We start from the raw sequence: 21163 nt of genomic DNA on the forward strand, positions 1-21163 counted from the left end.
ACAAGGAATTTTGTAAATGATGTTGTTATTTGTTACGGGACTATTCTTAATTAGCATATCTTAATGGTATTGTTATAAGAGAACACTACAATTAACATTAAATTAGTAGGCAAATTTATTTAAATAGAGTTGAGTTTTATGGTTTTTACAAATCCCACGAAAATAAGGTAGCTAAGATACATTTTTAGGATTTTCTTTTTCATTAAATATCAAAAAACATTAATAAAACTTTTTATTAGCTTTTTGATAACATAAATCAATTAAATGAGGTGGGTAGTAGAGATCGTTTCCTATCTTTTTATGTATTCTATTTCTTGGTCAGTATTGTGGACTCGTGATACGCAAAGTACGTAGGAACATAGAAGAAAAAATTGATTGAAATTTTAATATTAAGATGGTGGCCAGAATAAAAATGTACATATGTTAAATTAGTTTGTGGGTTTTTCTATAAATACTGAATTTGCATTGGAAAGATTCTCTATGTATTAATACATCTGGAAAGGGATGACATTGTTATTTCAATTTCAACAGTGAATTTTATGGATGGCACTAAATTATTCAATTAGACAGTAAAAATCATTTTACATCGATACCACCAGGTAAGACTACTAAGATATCATCGACATATCGGTACCATTTTAAGGGGTAAGTGTGATATTTGGGAGGTGTGTCTCTCAAAAAATTCCATATATAAGTTTTGAAAGGAGAGGTGATAAAAGGGTTACCCATGGCCATACCAAATATTTGTTGTAATATTCTCCATTAAAAATAAATCTGCAATCACAAATACATAACTTAATTAAGGAAATTATGTGACTAACGGACATAGGCAATTCATGCAGTACAAGTTCATTACTTAAATATTCTAGCACAGAGTCAATAGGGACTTTTTGTAAACAACGAACATACATCAAAACTGCCCAAAATATGCTAGGGTTTTAGTACAATGTTATTTAATTTTTCCACAAGATCAAGAGAATTCCAGATGTGTGAATTAGATACAGTTCCTAGTAGCAGGGATAACAGTTTAGTAAGATATTTAGATAGTTTATAAGCAATTGATCCTACAGTACTAATAATTGGGCGCATATGTTTGTTTTCCTTATAGAGTTTTTTGACTAGCCATATAAATAAGGTAATGAGGGACACTTTACAGTTAACTGACACAAAAGTTCTTTTTTATCTTTAAGAATTTGTTTGATATTGATATTAAAGTTTTTTATTAATTAGTCCAACGGATTTTTTGCGAGTTTTTTGTAAGTTATTTCATCCTCAAACTTAAATATGGAATTTTTTGAGAGACAACACCTCCCAAATATCACACTTATCCCCTTAAATGGTACCGATATGTCGATGATATCTTAGTAGGTCTTTACCTGGTGGTATCGAGTAAATGATTTACTGTCTAAATTGAATAATTTAGTGCCATCCATAAAAATTCGTCACTGTTGAAATTGAAAATAACAATGTCATCCCTTTCCTAGATGTATTAATACATAGAGAATCTTTCCAATGCAAATTCAGTATTTATAGAAAACCCACAAATAATTTAACATATGTACATTTTTATTCTGGCCACCATCAAAACCCTTTACTGCCGACTGGACGTATTTTACGTCGACATTTTTTGTCTCTCGGGTGCCGAGTGGACGTAGTTTACGTCTACTTACAAAAGTTTTTTCAAAATTCCCGGAAAAATACTTTTAGGCCTACCAGCCGAAAACTCTTGAATCACGCGCCTTAGGGGATGCTGGGAGTTCACGGATCAAGGTGTTGTTTTGTTTTACAATCGTTACGCAGGCGCGCAAGCGTGAATTTCTTTCTTGCCGCACTAAAAAGTATCTATGACACATCTCTGAAAATTATTTCGTCACTTTGACATAATTTTGTACCATTTTAAATTAGCCGTTACATGGAGTATTATATTGAAAATGAAAATTTGCGTATTTTATGTTAGAATACAAAAAAAATACTTCATGTTTGTAGCTTTTATCAGTTTTGAGATATTTTCATATAAATAACGATAAGTGCCAAAATTTCAACCTTCGGTCAACTTAGACTCTACCGAAATGGTCGAAAAACGCAATTGTAAGCTAAAACTCTTATATTTTAGTAATATTCAATCATTTCCCTTCATTTTGCAACTAATTGGAAGTCTCTAGCACAATATTTCGATTTATGGTGAATTTATGAAAAAACTTTTTCCTTACGTCCACGCGGTAACTCTTCCGAAAAAAATCATACATGCGATTGTGGTAATGTTTGCACCATTTTAAATTAGCCGTTACATAAAGTTTTACATATGAAAAATGTGCGCAATTTTCATGCACAATACAACTAAAAAAACAACCCATGGTTGTAGCTTTTATCAATTTTGAAATATTTTCATATAAAAAATGATAAATGACAAATTTTCAACCTTCGGTCAACTTTGACTCTACCGAAATGGTCGGAAAACGCAATTGTAAGCTAAAACGCTTATATTCTAGTAATATTCAAGCATTTACCTTCATTTTGCAACAAATTGGAAGTCTCTAACACAATATTTCGATTTATGGTGAATTTATGAAAAAAATTACATTTTCTTTACGTCCACGCGGTAACTCTTCCGAAAAAATCATATGTGCGATTGTGGTAATGTTTGCACCATTTTAAATTAGCCGTTACATAAAGTTTTATATATGAAAATGTGCGCAATTCCATGTAGAATACAACAAAAAATAATTGAAGGTTGTAGCTTTTCTCATTTTTGAATTATTTGCATATAAATCACGATAAATAGAAAAAAAACCAAGTTCGGTCAACTTTGACTCTACTGAAATGGTCAAAAAACGCAATTGTAAGCTAAAACTCTTACAGTATAGTAATATTCAGTCATTTATCTTCATTTTGAAACAAATTCGAAGTCTCTAGCACAATATTTAGATTTATGGTGAATTTAAAAAAATAAACTTTCCTTCCCTCCGCGCGCGGATTCTCCGCCATAACTCTCCGAAATGCGTACGTTCCATTCTCGGAATATTTGCTCCGTTTCATATTAGGCATTTCATAGAGTTTTATATATGAAAATGTGCGCAATTTCATGTAGAATAAAACGAAAAATAATTGAAGGTTGTAGCTTTTCCTTTTTCCGAAATAATTGCATATAAAAAAATATATATAAAAAAATTCGACATTCGGTCAACTTTAACTCGTCAGATATGGTCAAAAACTGTATTTGTAAGCTAATATTCTTACAGTATAGTAATATTCAATCATTTGTCTTCATTTTGAAAGAAATTGGAAGTCTCTAGGACAATATTTAGATTTATGGTGAATTTTTGAAAAAAATATTTGCTTACGTCCGTGCGTTACGAATTCATGCATTATATTGTGGTAATATTTTCTCTGTGTTGCTTTTATCGTTTTACAATGTGTTATATACCAAAATGATCGCAATTTAGTGTACATTACAATGTAAAAAAAGTAACTTGTTACCTTTAACCATTTTGCGCACAGCGCGACTTGAATACAATTATATATGAAATTTCGTTTTTGCACTACCATATATCGCATTATTTATATATGATAATGATAATTTTTTTCATTTCTGGTGGTTGTATACTAAACTTCAGCCAATGACAAAAAAGGAGTCAAAAAGGAACTCTTAATCTTGAAAACTAAGCGCGCTGTGATTTTTTGAAAAAAAATATTTTTTCCGCTTCCGCGCTCACTCTGAAACACCTCCGGCACACAAGAGACATTTTTTTTTTTTTTACCGCTTCGGCGTTTAAGGGTTAATATTAAAATTTCAATTTTTTCTTCTATGTTCCTACGCGCTTTGCGTATCACGAGTCCACAATACCTGGACCAAGAAATAGAATACATAAAAAAGATAGGAAACGATCTCTGCTACCTCATTAATTGATTTATGTTATCAAAAAGCTCATAAAAAGTTTTATAATGTTGCTATTAATGAAAAAGAAATCCCTAAAAATGTACTTAGCTTACCTTATTTTCGTGGATTTGTAAACCATAAAATCAATATTTAAATCATTTAATGTTAACCCTTAAACGCAGACTGGACGTATTTTACGTCGACATTTTTTGTCTCTCGGGTGCCGACTGGACGTATTTTACGTCGACATACAAAAGTTTTTTTAAAAATTCGCGGAAAAATACTTTTAGGCCTACCAGCCGAAAACTCTTTGAATCACGCGCCTTGGGGGATGCTGGGAGTTCACGGATCAAAGTGTTGTTTTGTTTATAATCGTTACGCAGGCGCGCAAACGCGAATTTCTTTCTTGCCGCACTAAAAAGTATCTGTGACACATCTCTGAAATTATTTCGTCACTTTGACATAATTTTTTTACCATTTTAAATTAGCCGTTACATGGAGTATTATATATGAAAATGTGCGCATTTTTATGTAAAATACAATAAAAAAATACTCATGATTGTAGCTTTTATCAGTTTTGAGATATTTTCATATAAATAACAATAAGTGCCAAAATTTCAACCTTCGGTCAACTTTGACTCTACCGAAATGGTCGAAAAACGCAATTGTAAGCTAAAACTCTTATATTTTAGTAATATTCAATCATTTACCTTCATTTTGAAACTAATTGGAAGTCTCTAGCACAATATTCCGATTTATGGTGAATTTATGAAAAAACTATTTCCTTACGTCCACGCGGTAACTCTTCCGAAAAAAATCATACATGCGATTGTGGTAATGTTTGCACCATTTTAAATTAGCCGTTACATAAAGTTTTATATATGAAAATGTGCGCAATTTCATGCACAATACAACTAAAAATGACCCATGGTTGTAGCTTTTATCAATTTTGAAATATTTTCATATAAAAAATGATGTGACAAATTTTCAACCTTCGGTCAACTTTGACTATCGAAATGGTCGAAAAACGCAATTGTAAGCTAAAACGCTTATATTCTAGTAATATTCAAGCATTTACCTTCATTTTGCAACAAATTGGAAGTCTCTAGCACAATATTTCGGTTTATGGTGAATTTATAAAAAAAATTACATTTTCTTTACGTCCACGCTGTAACTCTTCCGAAAAAATCATACGTGCGATTGTGGTAATGTTTGCACCATTTTAAATTAGCCGTTACATAAAGTTTTATATATAAAAATGTGTGCAATTTCATGTATAATACAACAAAAAATAGTTGAAGATTGTAGCTTTTCTCATTTTTGAAATATTTGCATATAAATCACAATAAATAGAAAAAAAACCATGTTTCGGATCAAATTTGACTCTACCGAAATGGTCGACAAAACGCAATTGTAAGATAAACTCTTACAGTCTAGTAATATTCAGTCATTTATCTTCATCGTGAAACAAATTCGAAGTCTCTAGCACAATATTTACATTTTATGGGTGAATTTTTAAAAACAAAAAAAACTTTCCTTCCTCAGCGCGGATTCTTCCACCACAAATCTCCGAAATGCGTAAGTCCCATTCTCGGAATATTTGCTCCGTTTCATATTAGGCATTTCATAGAGTTTTATATATGAAAATGTGCGCAATTTCATGTAGAATAAAACGAAAAATATTTGAAAGTTGTAGCTTTTCTTATTTCCGAAATAATTGCATATAAAAAAATATATATATAAAAAAATTCGACATTTGGTCAACTTTAACTCGTCAGATATGGTCGAAAACTGCATTTGTAAGCTAATATTCTTACAGTATAGTAAATATTCAATCATTTGTCTTCATTTTTGAAAAGAAATTGGAAGTTCTCTAGGAGAATATATATTTATGGTGAATTTTTGAAAAAAATATTTATTTACTCCGCAGCGTTTACGAATTCATGCATTATTTTGTGATCAGATTTCTCTGTGGTTGCTTTATCGTTTACAATGTGTTATATACCAAAATGATCGCAATTTAGTGTACATTACAACGAAAAAAAAAGTAACTTGTTATCTTTAACTGTTTTGCGCACAACGCGATTTAAATACAATTATATATGAAATTTCGTTTTTGCGCTATCATATATCGCATTATTTATATATGATAATGATAATTTTTTTCCTTTCTGATGGTTGCATACTAAACTTCAGGCAATGATAAAAAAAGGAGCCAAAAATGAACTCTTAATCTTAAAAACTAAGCGTGCTGTGATTTTTTGAAAAAAATATTTTTTCCGCTTCCACGCTCACTCTGAAACGTCTCCGGCACACAGGAGACATTTTTTTTTTACCGCTTCGGCGTTTAAGGGTTAATGTAGTGTTCTCTTATAACAATACCATTAAAGATATGCTAATTAAGAATAGTCCCATAACAAATAACAACATAATTTACAAAATTCCTTGTAAGGATTGCCCATCGTTTTACGTTGGTCAGTCTAGTAAAAATTAAAGTGTTCGGGTTAAGCAGCATATGTATTCAGTTAAAACAGCCCAGACTTCAAATGCACTGTTTATCCATCTGAGTGAAAAATCTCATTGTATTAATTGGGGTGATACCTCGGTAATTGCTAGATCTAATGATTATGTTTCAAGAAATTTACTGGAATCGGCAATTATACAAATCACTAATAAAAATAACCTAAATCTTAGTCTGAGAATGCACCATTTGGACCCATATATTTGTAAGATGTTTATGAAGGACCTCAAAATAAATGAACAACTAATAAATTAAGTCCCGCATGTATATAGTTATTAATTCTCTCTCTCTCTCTCTCTCTGGTTCGATATTCTCTCTCCCTCTTTCTCGATTATATATATATATATATATATATATATATATATATATATATATATATATATATATATTTTCTTTCGTCTTTTCATTAATAATAATTTTTGTTGGGAAAATTTGTGTAAAAATTCATGATATTAAATTGTATATGCTCCCGTGTTGTTTTCAAAATGTACTGTTTTTCTGGAAGAATCACTTGTTTACCGCGGGTATCCTTCAAGGTGTGGCTAGCCTATGACTCCTCCTCCTCTCTGTAGAGTGAAAATCACCCTTATGGCTAATGTGGTAGTGTCAGTTTGTATATTAAGCCTTCTTTTGACTATGGTGTTCTTTGTAAAATCAGTATGCCTCAGTAAAGGGTCCGAATAGGACCAAAAGTACTCGGCCAACTCGTTTTTTCCTTTTTTTTCCTTCGTGGCAAAAAAAACTTTATTTATACATAGCATCACATTTTATATACTTCGTCATCAAGTTGTTCATCATGAGGGCCACGTTTTCCTTTGCTTTCCTGTTCCCACTGCTGAGCTGTTTCATCACCTCTTTCTCCAAGTCTTTACAAGCAGCGCACTCTACCAGAATTCACCTGAAATTCCTGAAAAAATGCCTGGCGGAACAAGTGTTACCCAAATCATTGCTACCATACTGCATAAGAAGATACGATCAACATCCTTTTAATGAGTTTTCATCACTCATATTAAAACGTCACATTGCTGCCGCAAAAATGGAGGAAAAGGAGAAATTTAAAGAACTGGAAAAAGCCCGATGTAACTTCAACTATTCGATTCCCGCTGATTGGAAGCACGCATTAAGGCAAGAAATATATGGAAAACTTCGTAGAACTACAGACACTTTGATTAGAAAACTGGACAGAAAATTAAACAACCTTATCAACGACAGTGATTGGACCAATAATGCTAAAAGTGATTGTGTGGTGAATTTATCGAGCAAACAAATAAGTGATAATGCAGTGCGCGCATTAGGCTTTGGGCTGTCTTTCTTCATTTGTAACAAACCCTCAGCTTTATCAATAGCGACATCTTTATATAAGTTTGAAAAATACTGTGACCTACCACAAAATCATTTAGACATTATCAAAGGCATGACATATAGTGCTACGCATGCCTACCATGAAGATAACTTCCCCGCTTGCTACAGAAAAAGTTTAAAAGAATTGAAGAATGATAATAGCTTACACATTACCAAGGCTGATAAATCCAATAGTTTAGTGGTTCTTGACAAAACTGACTACATATCACGCATGCATAATTTACTAGAGGATGAAATAACTTACAAAAAACTCACAAAAAAATCCGTTGGACCAAGTAATAAAAATCTTTAATATCAATATCAAACAAATTCTTAAAGATAAAAAAGAACTTTTGTGTCAGTTAACTGTAAAGTGTCCCTCATTACCTTATTTATATGGCCTAGTCAAAACTCATAAGGAAAACAAACATATGCGCCCAATTATTAGTACTATAGGATCAATTGCTTATAAACTATCTAAATATCTTACTAAACTGTTATCCCTGCTACTAGGAACTGTATCTAATTCACACATCCGGAATTCTCTAGATCTTGTGGAAAAATTAAATAACATTATACTAAACCCTAGCAATATTTTTGTCAGTTTTGATGTATGTTCGTTGTTTACAAAAGTCCCTATTGACTCTGTGCTAGAATATTTAAGTAATGAACTTGTACTGCATGAATTGCCTATGTCCGTTAGTCACATAATTTCCTTAATTAAGTTATGTATTTGTGATTGCAGATTTATTTTTAATGGAGAATATTACCAACAAATATTTGGTATGGCCATGGGTAACCCTTTATCACCTCTCCTTTCAAACTTATATATGGAATTTTTTGAGAGACAACACCTCCCAAATATCACACTTATCCCCTTAAAATGGTACCGATATGTCGATGATATCTTAGTCGTCTTACCTGGTGGTATCGATGTAAATGATTTACTGTCTAAATTGAATAATTTAGTGCCATCCATAAAATTCACTGTTGAAATTGAAAATAACAATGTCATCCCTTTCCTAGATGTATTAATACATAGAGAATCTTTCCAATGCAAATTCAGTATTTATAGAAAACCCACAAATAATTTAACATATGTACATTTTTTATTCTGGCCACCATCTTAATATTAAAATTTCAATTTTTTCTTCTATGTTCCTACGTACTTTGCATATCACGAGTCCACAATACCTGGACCAAGAAATAGAATACATAAAAAAGATAGGAAACGATCTCTACTACCCACCTCATTTAATTGATTTATGTTATCAAAAAGCTAATAAAAAGTTTTATAATGTTGCTATTAATGAAAAAGAAAATCCTAAAAATGTACTTAGCTTACCTTATTTTCGTGGATTTGTAAACCATAAAATCAATATTTAAATCATTTAATGTTAATGTAGTGTTCTCTTATAACAATACCATTAAAGATATGCTAATTAAGAATAGTCCCGTAACAAATAACAACATCATTTACAAAATTCCTTGTAAGGATTGCCCATCGTTTTACGTTGGTCAGTCTAGTAAAAATTTATGTGTTCGGGTTAAGCAGCATATGTATTCAGTTAGAACAGCCCAGACTTCAAATGCACTGTTTATCCATCTGAGTGAAAAATCTCATTGTATTAATTGGGGTGATACCTCGGTAATTGCTAGATCTAATGATTATGTTTCAAGAAATTTACTGGAATCGGCAATTATACAAATCACTAATAAAAACAACCTAAATCTTAGTCTGAGAATGTACCATTTGGACCCATATATTTGTAAGATGTTTATGAAGGACCTCAAAATAAATGAACAACTAATAAATTAGTCCCACATGTATATATTTATTAATTCTCTCTCTTCTCTCTCTCTCTCTCTCTCTCTCTCTCGTCTCTCTCTCTCTCTCTCTCTCTCTCGTTCGATATTCTCTTTCCCTCTTTCTCTTGCTCGATATATATATATATATATATATATATATATATATATATATATATATATATATATATATATATATATAATATATATGTATAATATATAATATATATTTATCTTTCTTTCCGTCTTTTCATTAATAATAATTTTTGTTGGGAAAATTTTTGTAAAAATTCATGATATTAAATTGTATATGCTCCCGTGTTGTTTTCAAAATGTACTGTTTTTCTGGAAGAATCACTTGTTTACCGCGGTATCCTTCAAGGTGTGGCTAGCCTATGACTCCTCCTCCTCTCTGAGTGAAAATCGCCCTTATGGCTAATGTGGTAGTGTCAGTTTGTATATTAAGCCTTCTTTTGACTATGGTGTTCTTTGTAAAATCAGTATGCCTCAGTAAAGGGTCCAAATAGGACCGAAAGTACTAGGCCAACTCGTTTTTTCATTTTTTTTTTTCTTCGTGGCAAAAAACCTTTATTTATATATATATATATATATATATATATATATATATATATATATATATATATATATTATACGTATATATATATATATATATATATATATATATATATATATATATATATATATATATATATAACTAGAGGGAGATGTCATGGATTGTGGTAACTACAGGGGAATTAAACTAACAGTCTTGGAGAGGATACTGGATGAGAGATTGAGAGATTGTCAAAATTGGGAAACAGCAGTATGAATTCATGAGAGGAAGAGGGATGGTGGATGCCATCTTCATAGGAAGACAGCTACAGGAGAAGAGGCTAGAAGGAAACCAGGAGCTCTATTGTGCATTTATAGACCTGGAGAAAGCATATGATAGAATCCAAGAGAAGTGATGTTTTGGTGTTTAAGGAAGAGAAAAGTCCATGAAAAGTTGATTAGGTTGGTCAAGATGATATATAAAAGAACAAGCACAAAACTAATAACAGTATTTGGGGAAACAGAAAACTTTGAAGTTAGTGTTGGATTACATCAAGGGTCACCTTAAGCCCATTTTTGTTTGTGCTGGTCATGGATGTGTTGAGTGAAGAGACCAGGAATGAAGAGCTGTGGGAGTTGTTGTACACCGATGATCTGGTGATTACAGCCAGAATTGAGGAAGACCTACAGAGAAGGGTTGGAGAGTGGCTGGCGTCTTTAGCAAGGAGTGGCTTAAAGGTGAATGTAAATAAAAAAAGGTTTTGGTGAGCAGTAGGGAAGATAGAGGCAGAATAGGTAATACAAGAAAGAAGAGGTTCAATTATAAAACAGATGGAAACATTCAAATACTTAGGATCTACTTTAAGCCAAGAGGGATGATGTGAGGCTGAAGTTGCCACTAGGATAAAAGCTGCATGGGGGAAGTGGAGAGAAGTAGCTGGAGTAGTATGTTATAAGAAAATGTCAATCAAGCAGAAAATCAATATCTATAGCACAGTGATAAGACCAGTGTTAATGTGTGGACCAGAAACATTGGTTCTAAGAAGAAAAGAGGAAGTAAAGCTTGAGAGAACAGAGATGAGAATGCTGAGGTGGATTATGGGAATATCGCTTTTTGAGAGATTGGAAAATGACAAAATAAGAAGAAAAGCAGGCTTAGTGTGATGGTAATTGCTTCATAGCAAAGAAAGTTAAAGGAAAGGAGAATGCATTTTCGAGAAGTTCGGCAGTAAGGAGGCTTTCGTGCCCGTGTTGGAGGCACCTGTCTTCGTGGTTGTTCTGGAATCGTCGGGCGTGTTGTGGAGCGCAAAAACGCGCCAATGTTACGTGAGAAACACCGCGATTTTCTGATGCAATACCTCGTCTAGATTAATCTAAGAATGTCTAGAAACCTCGGGAGTCTGTGACGCTCGCTGTAGGCTCCGCCCCCAGGATGCCGTATAAATACGATGGAGGAAGTAACAGCAGGAGGAGGAGAATTAGAGAGTGATCGTAAGAGGAAGAGATCGTAAAAGAGAGGGATCACCAGTTAGTAAGAGCCACAGATCAGATTATCAGTGAGAGATCAGCAGCAGTGATCGTCAGAGAGAGACTAGAAACGAAGGAACCGACGAAGTATCAATCAAAAGAAGAGTTGTTCGAGTGTTGGTTGGATATTGGTCTAGTCGTCTTCCAGTGTGGATGGCCGAGTTGTCTCTACGTTGAGCAGACTTCGGAGAAGAAAAGGGGAGAGTTCCTGCCTTACGAATAGACTATTTTCTGCAATACGGAGTCAAGAGGACGTCTGCAATTACCGCTCTACTTTTATGAAGCCACCTCTTCGAAGTGCCAAACTAATTAGCAAGTATTCGATTTGCCTCACTGTTTCCCCCAGTTCATGCAGTGTAAGATTCTATCTGTTTATGTAAATAGGAGATACCATTCTGCATTTACCTTTGTTAGTAAGCTTGTAAATAAACCTTTGTTGTGTTAGTGTTTCTTTCTATATTCGTATCCCCAGTTTCAACTGTTTGTGTTGATATTTTTTTTTTATTATTTCACATCGAACCTGAAGCGGACCTCCCTCAGAGACCGTAACATTGTCTCTGAGATCCAGGGTCCGTAACATTTGTGGCGACCTTGCCAGGATATCAACACTTTAACAGTTTGAAACAGGGAGAATATAGAAAAGATCAGAATGAGTGAGATGGTGAAAGAGTTTATTGAGTTAGGCAAGCTACTAGGTCTAGAGGGGAATGATCTCCGTGAGTATGTTGAAAAGAAAGAAAGAGAAAAGTGTGAGAGAGATGAAAGAGCGGCTGAGCGAGAAGAAAGAGCAGCTGAGAGAGAAGTGAGGAAAATGCAGCGAGAGAGAGAAATGTTGGTAATGCAGCAGGAAGAAAGAGAAAGGGTGCGTATGCATGAGCAGGAAGAGAGAGAGAAAGAGCGTATGCATGAGTTGGAAATTGCTCGGTTAAGGGAAAGCACTCGTAACAGTCGGACGGGCGAGAACGAAAACGGAGCTGATAGGTTAGGTATGAGTACTGTGCTGAAGTTAGTACCAAAGTTCGATAAGGAAGATGTTACGACATATTTCATGTGTTTTGAGAAGCTAATGGAACGAGTAGGTTCTCCTAAAGAAATGTGGACTTTATATTTGCAGTCAGTTTTGAGTGGTAGGGCACTTACTGTGTATAGTTGCATGTCTAAGGAGGAATGAGATAATTACGATATCGTGAAAGAAACCGTTCTTAGCACGTATAGGCTACTACCAGAGGCGTACCGTAAGAAATTTAGAAATTTGAGAAAGGATGAAAATATTACGTATGTAGAATATGGTAAGAAGTAAGATAGGCTGTTTTTTTATTGGTTAACTTCTGCTAAGGTTGAGGATTTTGACGGTTTGAAGAACTTAGTGTTGTTAGAAAACTTCAAAGATAACGTGTCCCCTGAGATTAAACTTTATATAGAGGATAGGCGAGAAGTATCTTTTGCAGGAGCAACTATGCTAGCTGACGAATATAGTCTAACTCATAATTTGAGTGTTATTAAGAAACGAAATGATCCTTCGTCTGGTAGAGTACAAAGCGGTAAAGGTTTCAGTCCTAGTAATAGCAATGCGAGTAGAAGTGACTATTCCTGTTATACAAGCGGAAAACCTGGTCATACGTCTAAGGTTTGTAAGAGTAAAGTGGCATCTAGTGGCTCAGAATTAACTTGTTTCCGATGTAATGGGAAAGGGCATTTAGCGAGAAATTGTGCAGCAGAAAGGAAGGACGGTAAGAAACCAGTATCGCTAGTTAACCTTTCGTCAAATAGGGATGATGTGATGAAAGAAACTAGGAAAATTTTTGGTGAATTTCTGTCGAAAGGCGTAGTTTCCTCTCTAAGAGGAGTAGATTCGAGAGAAGTGGTCTTGCTTCGAGACACAGGGGCCGCTGTATCACTGATAAGGAGTGAGTGTGTGCCGAACAGGGCAGAAATCAATATGGAAGAGAAAGTCATGTTAGGTGGATTTCCTAACACTTGTGTTCTTTGTCCTTTGTTGAAGTTGAATTTAGAAAGTCAGGTAGTGTCAGGAGAAGTAAAACTTGCAGTTGTGGACAGTTTGCCTGTTGAAGGCGTTGACATTATTGTCGGTAATGACTTAGCTTTATCCAAGAATGTGAATCCTGTTGTGAGGAATATTCCAGTGCCTGAAATGGTAGTAACTAGGTCGGGTTTAGATACAGACATAGACTACGATCATAATTTGTTCGTGGATTCGAACGAGTATGAGTTCGTGGATTCGTACGAGTGTGATAGAGGTAGCGAGGTTGATCTTGGCATGAGTGTGGCTGAAAGACCGAACTCTATCGTGGACAGTAGTAGCCAAGGGGAAGGCGTAGCTGTCGAGAGTAACGTAGTAAATGTGCCAGTATCTAGTACTAGTTACGGTGATGAATTAGGCTATAAGGTTTTGGATAAGGATGAGCTAGTCAAGTTGCAGAGAGAGGATGAGACACTAACCCGAATTTTAGAATATGAACAGGATGATGACTTCGATGATGTGTGTAAGGAAACTTTTTGTGTAGAGGACGAAGTTTTGTGTCATGTTTGTCCTGTGTCATGTTTGTACTAAGTCAGGTAGTGAAGGGGGAATCACTGGAAAATTAGTAGTTACTAGGAAGCTTTGTGAGCTATTTTTGAAGTTAGCACATGATGAGCAGGGACATTTGGGAGTAAATAAAACTTTCAAGTGTATTAGTAAGGCGTACTTTTGGCCTAAGATGAAAAATGATGTGTGTTTTAAGAGGTTTGCTTTAAGCTGTCCTGAATATCAAATTGCCGGGAAACCGATTCAAGTAATTCCTAGAATTCAGTTGTGTAATATTCCTTCAGTAGGCGAATCTTTTGATAATGTATTTATGAATATGTTCGGAACTTTGCCTAGAAGTAAGGGTAGAGATGATTGTATAACTAATCTTGATTATTATAAAAACAATCTAAGAGATGTTTGACAGTTAGCGGAGGAGAACGGAAGCGCTTGGCACTTAGTGAAAGAAAACGCGAAAGGAACTCAAGGGGAACTTAAAGGAAAACTTAATCTTAGATCAAACAAGAGAAGTTTGTGTGTAAGAGATAAAGTTTTAGTACGAGTCTCGAGAGAAAGTCCATTTTTAACTTATAAGTATGAAGGTCCTTTTTCAGTTTTAGAGAAGAGGGGAAATATATATCATAGAATTAATGTGGGTAAGAGTAGAGAAAAGACAATAAATGTAAATTTGCTTCAGAATTATAAACAACGCCCCGTGCCGTGGCCTCCGCCCATGTAACAGTGTTACTGAGTGAGATTAGTTTTGTGAAAAACACAAGAGATGTTTTAGTATTTATATGCTTTAAGCAGAGTTCAGAAAACAGAAAAAGTAAGAGAGAAGGATAATGTATTAGCTGATAGCCTCTCTAGAGATTTCTCAGAATGAGTAGCCTAATAACAGTTTTCTGTTATCGCACGAGTGAGTGTGTGAGTGGGGAAGTGTGCGTGTTTGACTGGATTAAAGCTTTATGCAGAATTGTTTCCCCGCTGTTTAATTCTTGCTTCTCTTTAGAAAAAAAAATAAAATAAAATTATTTCATTTTTTTTTCTCTTTCGGGGGGGCATGTGATGGTAATTGCTTCATAGCAAAGGAAGTTAAAGGAAAGGAGAACGCATTTTCGAGAAGTTCGGCAGTAAGGAGGCTTTCGCGCCCGTGTTGGAGGCGCCTGTCTTCGTGGTTGTTCTGGAATCGTCGGGCGTGTTGTGGAGCGCAAAAACGCGCCAATGTTACGTGAGAAACACAGTGATTTTCTGATGCAATACCTCGTCTAGATTCATCTAAGAATGTCTAGAAACCTCGGGAGTCTGTGACGCTCGCCGTAGGCTCCGCCCCCAGGATGCCGTATAAATACGACGGAGGAAGTAACAGCAGGAGGAGGAGAATTAGAGAGTGATCGTAAGAGGAAGAGATCGTAAAAGAGAAGGATCACCAGTTAGTAAGAGCCACAGATCAGATTATCAGTGAGAGATCAGCAGCAGTGATCGTCAGAGAGAGACTAGAAACGAAGGAACCAACGAAGTATCATTCAAAAGAAGAGTTGTTCGAGTGTTCGTTGGATATTGGTCTAGTCGTCTTCCAGTGTGGACGGCCGAGTTGTCTCTACGTTGAGCAGACTTCGGAGAAGAAAAGGGGAGTGTTCCTGCCTTACGAATAGACTATTTTCTGCAATACGGAGTCAAGAGGACGTCTGCAATTGCCGCTCTACTTTTATGAAGCCACCTCTTCGAAGTGCCAAACTAATTAGCAAGTATTCGATTTGCCTCACTGTTTCCCCCAGTTCATGCAGTGTAAGATTCTATCTGTTTATGTAAATAGGAGATACCATTCTGCATTTACCTTTGTTAGTAAGCTTGTAAATAAACCTCTGTTGTGTTAGTGTTTCTTTCTATATTCGTATCCCCAGTTTCAACTGTTTGTGTTGATATTTTTTTTTTATTATTTCACATCGAACCTGAAGCGGACCTCCCTCAGAGACCGTAACATTGTCTCTGAGATCCAGGGTCCGTAACATTTAGTCAAGATTACAGAGGTAATAAGAGAGTAACGATTGAGGTGGTATGGGCATGTGTTGACGATGGATGAAGAGGAAGGAATTAAGAGGGCTTGGAAGGAACCTGTTAGAGGAAAAAGATCAAAAGGGAGACAGAGAATTAGATGGCAAGATAATGTGAAGGAAGATATGGAATGAAGAGGTTTGGTGGAGGATGATGCCTTTGATAGAAGGCAGTAGAGAAGGCACATCAGGCAACTGACCTCTTAATGTAGGGATAACAGTGGGAAAGAAGAAGAGTGAAATCAGCTTTTATGTATGCGAGCCCGGCTGAGAAAATGTAAACATCAAGTTATATGTAGTTGTGCTCACAGAAACACTTATCTTTCAGTAACCTTTCAGAAATTTTTATGGCAATGTAATTACGGTAGTAGTAACATTTAGAATAATGTAATGTTCATTTTTCATAAAAAAATTTATTATCATTTTGGTGAAATAACACATTTTTAAAATACATACAACTGTTTAGAACAATTCAGTCATATGAACGATAATTATGTAGTACGATAATTATCGTACAACAGACTAACCTCTTTGCCTCCATCTCTTTATCCCATCTTCTTGTTAAATGTTAAAAAAGTAAAAGAGAATGATAAAAGTATCATTAGTAACGTTTACTCATGTAAATGCATACAGCCATAAACAACTGAACAAAAAACAGCTGTTTTGCTATGAACAACCAAATCGGATAATAATGGCTGTTTTTCTTGCATTTCAACCATGGTACGATTTTCAATAATTACTGTATTTATGTTACAAATGCTGTTAGGTAGAATAGAACTGATATATTTTTGCATTACAATACTATATACCCTTTTCCGTTATGGAGAAAAGATTGTCAAGGAAATATACTGCAAAATTTAAGCTGCAAAATGTAGCTGAAGCTGAGAAAACACTGTCCATGCTTCTAATGCTCATAAATTATCATGCATCAGCAACATGGATGAAACTCCTAAACTTCATTGTGCCATCAAACTCGAGTGTAACTAAAACTGAAGAGAAAAAAATTCTAGTAAAAACTACTAGGCATGAAAGAACACATTTGACTGTTGTTTTAATGTGTATGGCAGATGGGACAAAACTTTCCCACCATGGTTATCATTTAATTGAAAATTGATGCCTACACAAAAATTCCCGATTGGTATCATTGTCCACATTCACAAAAATATAAACAATGCAAATGTTACATGTTCGTTATGTTTGTATTTTTTTTTACAAAACAAAAGTAACATCATAATAGTATTGTTCATACAATATTATTGGATACAGTGAAGTAAAGCATAAATTTTTAAAAGACCCATGGAAAACATGCATATTCGTTGTGTGTATTTTATATTAAGATACTAATACGTGAATATTACATATGTGAGTATATATGGTAACCAAAAGCTAACGGTTTTGTAATTTAGCAGTTGTTTTATACTACAAATATGAGATGATAGAAATTCATTTCTCAATGTGGTTTGGATCCCACTATTAATAACCTGTAAGTCCTGTTGCCAAGTAACCAATTGGTTCCTAGCCACGTAAAAATATCTAATCCTTCGGACCAGCCCTAGGAGAGCTGTTAATCAGCTCAGTGGTCTGGTAAAACTAAGATATACTTAACTGTAACAGATATAAAATAAATTCATGAAAATTTGCCATACTTTTTTTTTCTTCACTTCGTCTCATCTAAAGATCGTCTTATACGAGGAAATATACGGTACATGTCTACTTTACTACATCTACAAATTCATTTTTCACCAATGTTTCCTGAATTAGGCTTCTCCAGCTAAATTTCCCTTCCCTTGAACATCACATATAACTTTAATCACTCCTGCACATGCCAATATCTTGTCGAAATTCGCTATAAGTCTAATAGTACTTTTTTTAATTCTCAGAACGGACTTGCCTCACATTTACACCTCAGCTGTTGGCAACTACAGAGTCTAGTCCAATTTAGCCCAGCAACCTCTCTGGATTTACATACAATCACTCTTGACAGTAAATCTTTCTCTATTTTCAATTATCTGTATAGTTTTCATTTACATAAACCATTTTTGGCTACAACAACAGAACAATTTGATGACATCATCATACAAGTTGTACAACAAGACTTACCTTTCCCTGGTCAGTTCGCAGGTATTTCAGCATATAAGTGTAACCCTTAAGAGCCTTCAACTTCTCTCCTAACTGCTCCAGAAGATTGCATCGAGCCCAATGATAATCTAAATTTTGCGGATTAGCCTTGATAGCTCTTGCCCAGCAAAACACTGCTTGTTCAATATCACCCTGAAAAAAATTCAAACCTTACAAAGCATCTTCATAATAAAAAAAAAGCATAAGCCAAAAATTACACACATTTAGATAAGTAATAGACTTTAGAACATTCAGACTATATTTGATTTTGGCATTGTATCAGGCAATTTATGCAAGAGATGATATATCCTCCATATCCTCCAAAATGCCACTTCCAAGCCTTCAGAACACATCTTGTAAGAGTCATGCCTTATCCAATTGATTGCTGATTTTCAAAGCTGATGACATCACACCAATCTCATTCCTCTCATAATTTCTGTTATCATCCATAATAGATAGGATTATGCCTATGCTCTGCATGCTCTCCAAGGGGGCACTGTGGGTAGTACTGCTACAAGTTGTTTGTGGCATTCTTTCAACCACAATGAACTGCTGTCTTAAATTTCATCCATGGCTTTTATCCAACCTGTTCAACTAAATCAAATTTGTTTTCCTCATGTTTTCAGTAATTGCTTAAAACATAATCCTTCCAACCAACCCCATGGGAGTCAAGAGTTGTGACTCGGTGGTTTCAACTGTATTTTTGCTGATGGAATGATACTACCATCCAACACTGAATTTATATAACTGCAATTAAATATAATCCTTGCAGCATAAGATTTTAAAAAATTGTAGAAGATATACAGTATGTCAATATGTTTGTTGAAACAAAAAAACAGTGGCACTTCAACAGAGCAGATTTTGTTACTCGATGGACTCCCCCCAAGTCCGCTAAACATAAATAATTTGCACTTCCGGAGAAATCCAGTAAGTGCAACAGGGTTATTGGACAGTGACCCATGACTTTCCTGGCTGTGCCTAAGTGAGTGGATCGCAAAAAAAACAAACAAACAAACAAACATACAAACACATGCAACCAATGCTTTCTTCTTTGTGCATCATATTATGAAACAATAAGCACTTATTTTCCATTGTATGGATTTTGTATGCAGTACTTTACACATCTTGTATGCATTTATACATAGGTACAGGTATGTACAATGCTCCCCCACTTTTTTGTGGGGACAGGTTCCAGAACCCACCAAGAAAATGTAAAATAAGCAGAGAAGCAAAGTCCCTCTTAAAATGCTTATACGTATCTGCCAAATACCCTGTACCTCTTAAACTAACATGCTTATTACTGCTTATTTTAACAGTTCACTGCATAATGTAATAGTTCAAACATCTTAAACTGTAGTGGTACTGCTGTGAGCGTTGGAAATCTTGCAACAGGGGATCTGCCTGACCACTGACAAGTCTCAAGATAAAATATTCATGCCCTTGCTCTGGTGCTCTGGGCACTGTACCATACCAACAGGCCCAGAGGATAAACCTGTCACCTTTTCACCGTTACACAAATTCATGATAAAAAGGCACTACCCAACCAACCACCTGGTGGGTCCTTCAGATATTAGGTTCTCCCCAGGCTCCCCATAACTCGACATCCTTGACACAAGGAAAGAGATAGGAGAGAGATCATGTCTCTCCTATGCTTCCTCACCCAATACCATGCCAGCCACCACAAATGGGCCAAAGGTACTGCAATTTTCAAACACCGTTTCTACTTCTTTCAAATAATATGATGCAAATATCAACTTACACCTCCAATAAGCTGATTGAATGATTGCAGAAAGAGACAAGTTATGTTTAAAGGAGAGAGAGGTAGCCACAGCTCTGACCTTGAGCGCTCTCAATATCCAGGAATGGGCTTTGGATATTAGGTCTCTGATAAAGAACGAGAGGCCGTTCTTAGAAAGCGAATGGGATGGATTCTTGACTGAACACCAGAGGTTACTTGAGGATCCCCTGATCTACTCTGCTCTCTCCAGGTAACACCTCAGTGCTCTGACCGGGCAGAGAGCTATTTCTTCTTCGTCCAAGGCCAGGATACTTGTTAAGTTCCGTATACGAAAAGAGCGAGGCCATGGCTTATTAGGATCCTCATTCTTGGCTAGGAAGCCCAAGGTGAAGGAGCAGACCGCATCGCCTTGGGAGAATCTGACTGCTCTATCAATAGCGCGTAGCTCGTTCACTCGTTTAGCTGTAGCTAAGGCTACTAAAAACAACATTTTACGTAAAACATCCTGGAGAGAGGCAGACTTGAAGGGCTCAAAAAGGGGGGCATGCAAGCCACTTCAATACTTTGTCCAGGTTCCATGAAACCACTGTCGACTTCTACTTGTAAGTATAAAAAGATTTCAGGTCAAGAAGATCTTGATTCGCAGAAAGATCCAGATTACGATGCTTAAACAGAGAAAAGCACAGCTCAGTAATCCTTAATCATGGAAGATGCAAGGTTCTTAAAGGTTCTTAAATAGAGGAGAAAATTAGTGATCTGGGCTACAGATGTCTCAGAAGACGAGATGTAATGTCTGAAGCACCATCTGCACAAAACTGCCCACTTTAACTGGTAGACTTTACTAGTACACTGGTGTCTGCACCTTGCAATAGCTTCCGCAGCTGCTCTTGAAAATCCCTTCGCTCTGACGAGTTACCTGACAGTTTGAAGCCTGTCAGAGCAAGCGTGGACAACCCTTGGTGGTACCTTCTGAAGTGCAGTTGTCTGAGTAGCCATGGTCTTTGGGGGAGCAGTCACGGGAAGTCTACCAGAAGATGAAGAAGGTCTGGGAACCATTACTTCGGGGGCCAAAACAGAGGGACCAGTCATTAAAACATTGCTG

The 21163-nt window shown here is 35.4% G+C and overlaps 1 protein-coding gene across 1 annotated transcript in view; it reads right to left on the reverse strand.

Moving 5' to 3' along the window:
- LOC135210964 (general transcription factor 3C polypeptide 3-like) overlaps positions 1–21163 on the reverse strand; it is a 641134-nt gene that overhangs the window by 293249 nt on the left and 326722 nt on the right. The window contains exon 8 of the mRNA XM_064243945.1: positions 18306–18476. Within this exon, the coding sequence (XP_064100015.1) occupies positions 18306–18476 (171 nt within the window). The remainder of the gene's footprint in view (positions 1–18305; positions 18477–21163) is intronic.

This window comes from Macrobrachium nipponense, chromosome 4 (genome assembly GCF_015104395.2).
Source record: "Macrobrachium nipponense isolate FS-2020 chromosome 4, ASM1510439v2, whole genome shotgun sequence".
NCBI lineage: Eukaryota > Metazoa > Arthropoda > Malacostraca > Decapoda > Palaemonidae > Macrobrachium > Macrobrachium nipponense.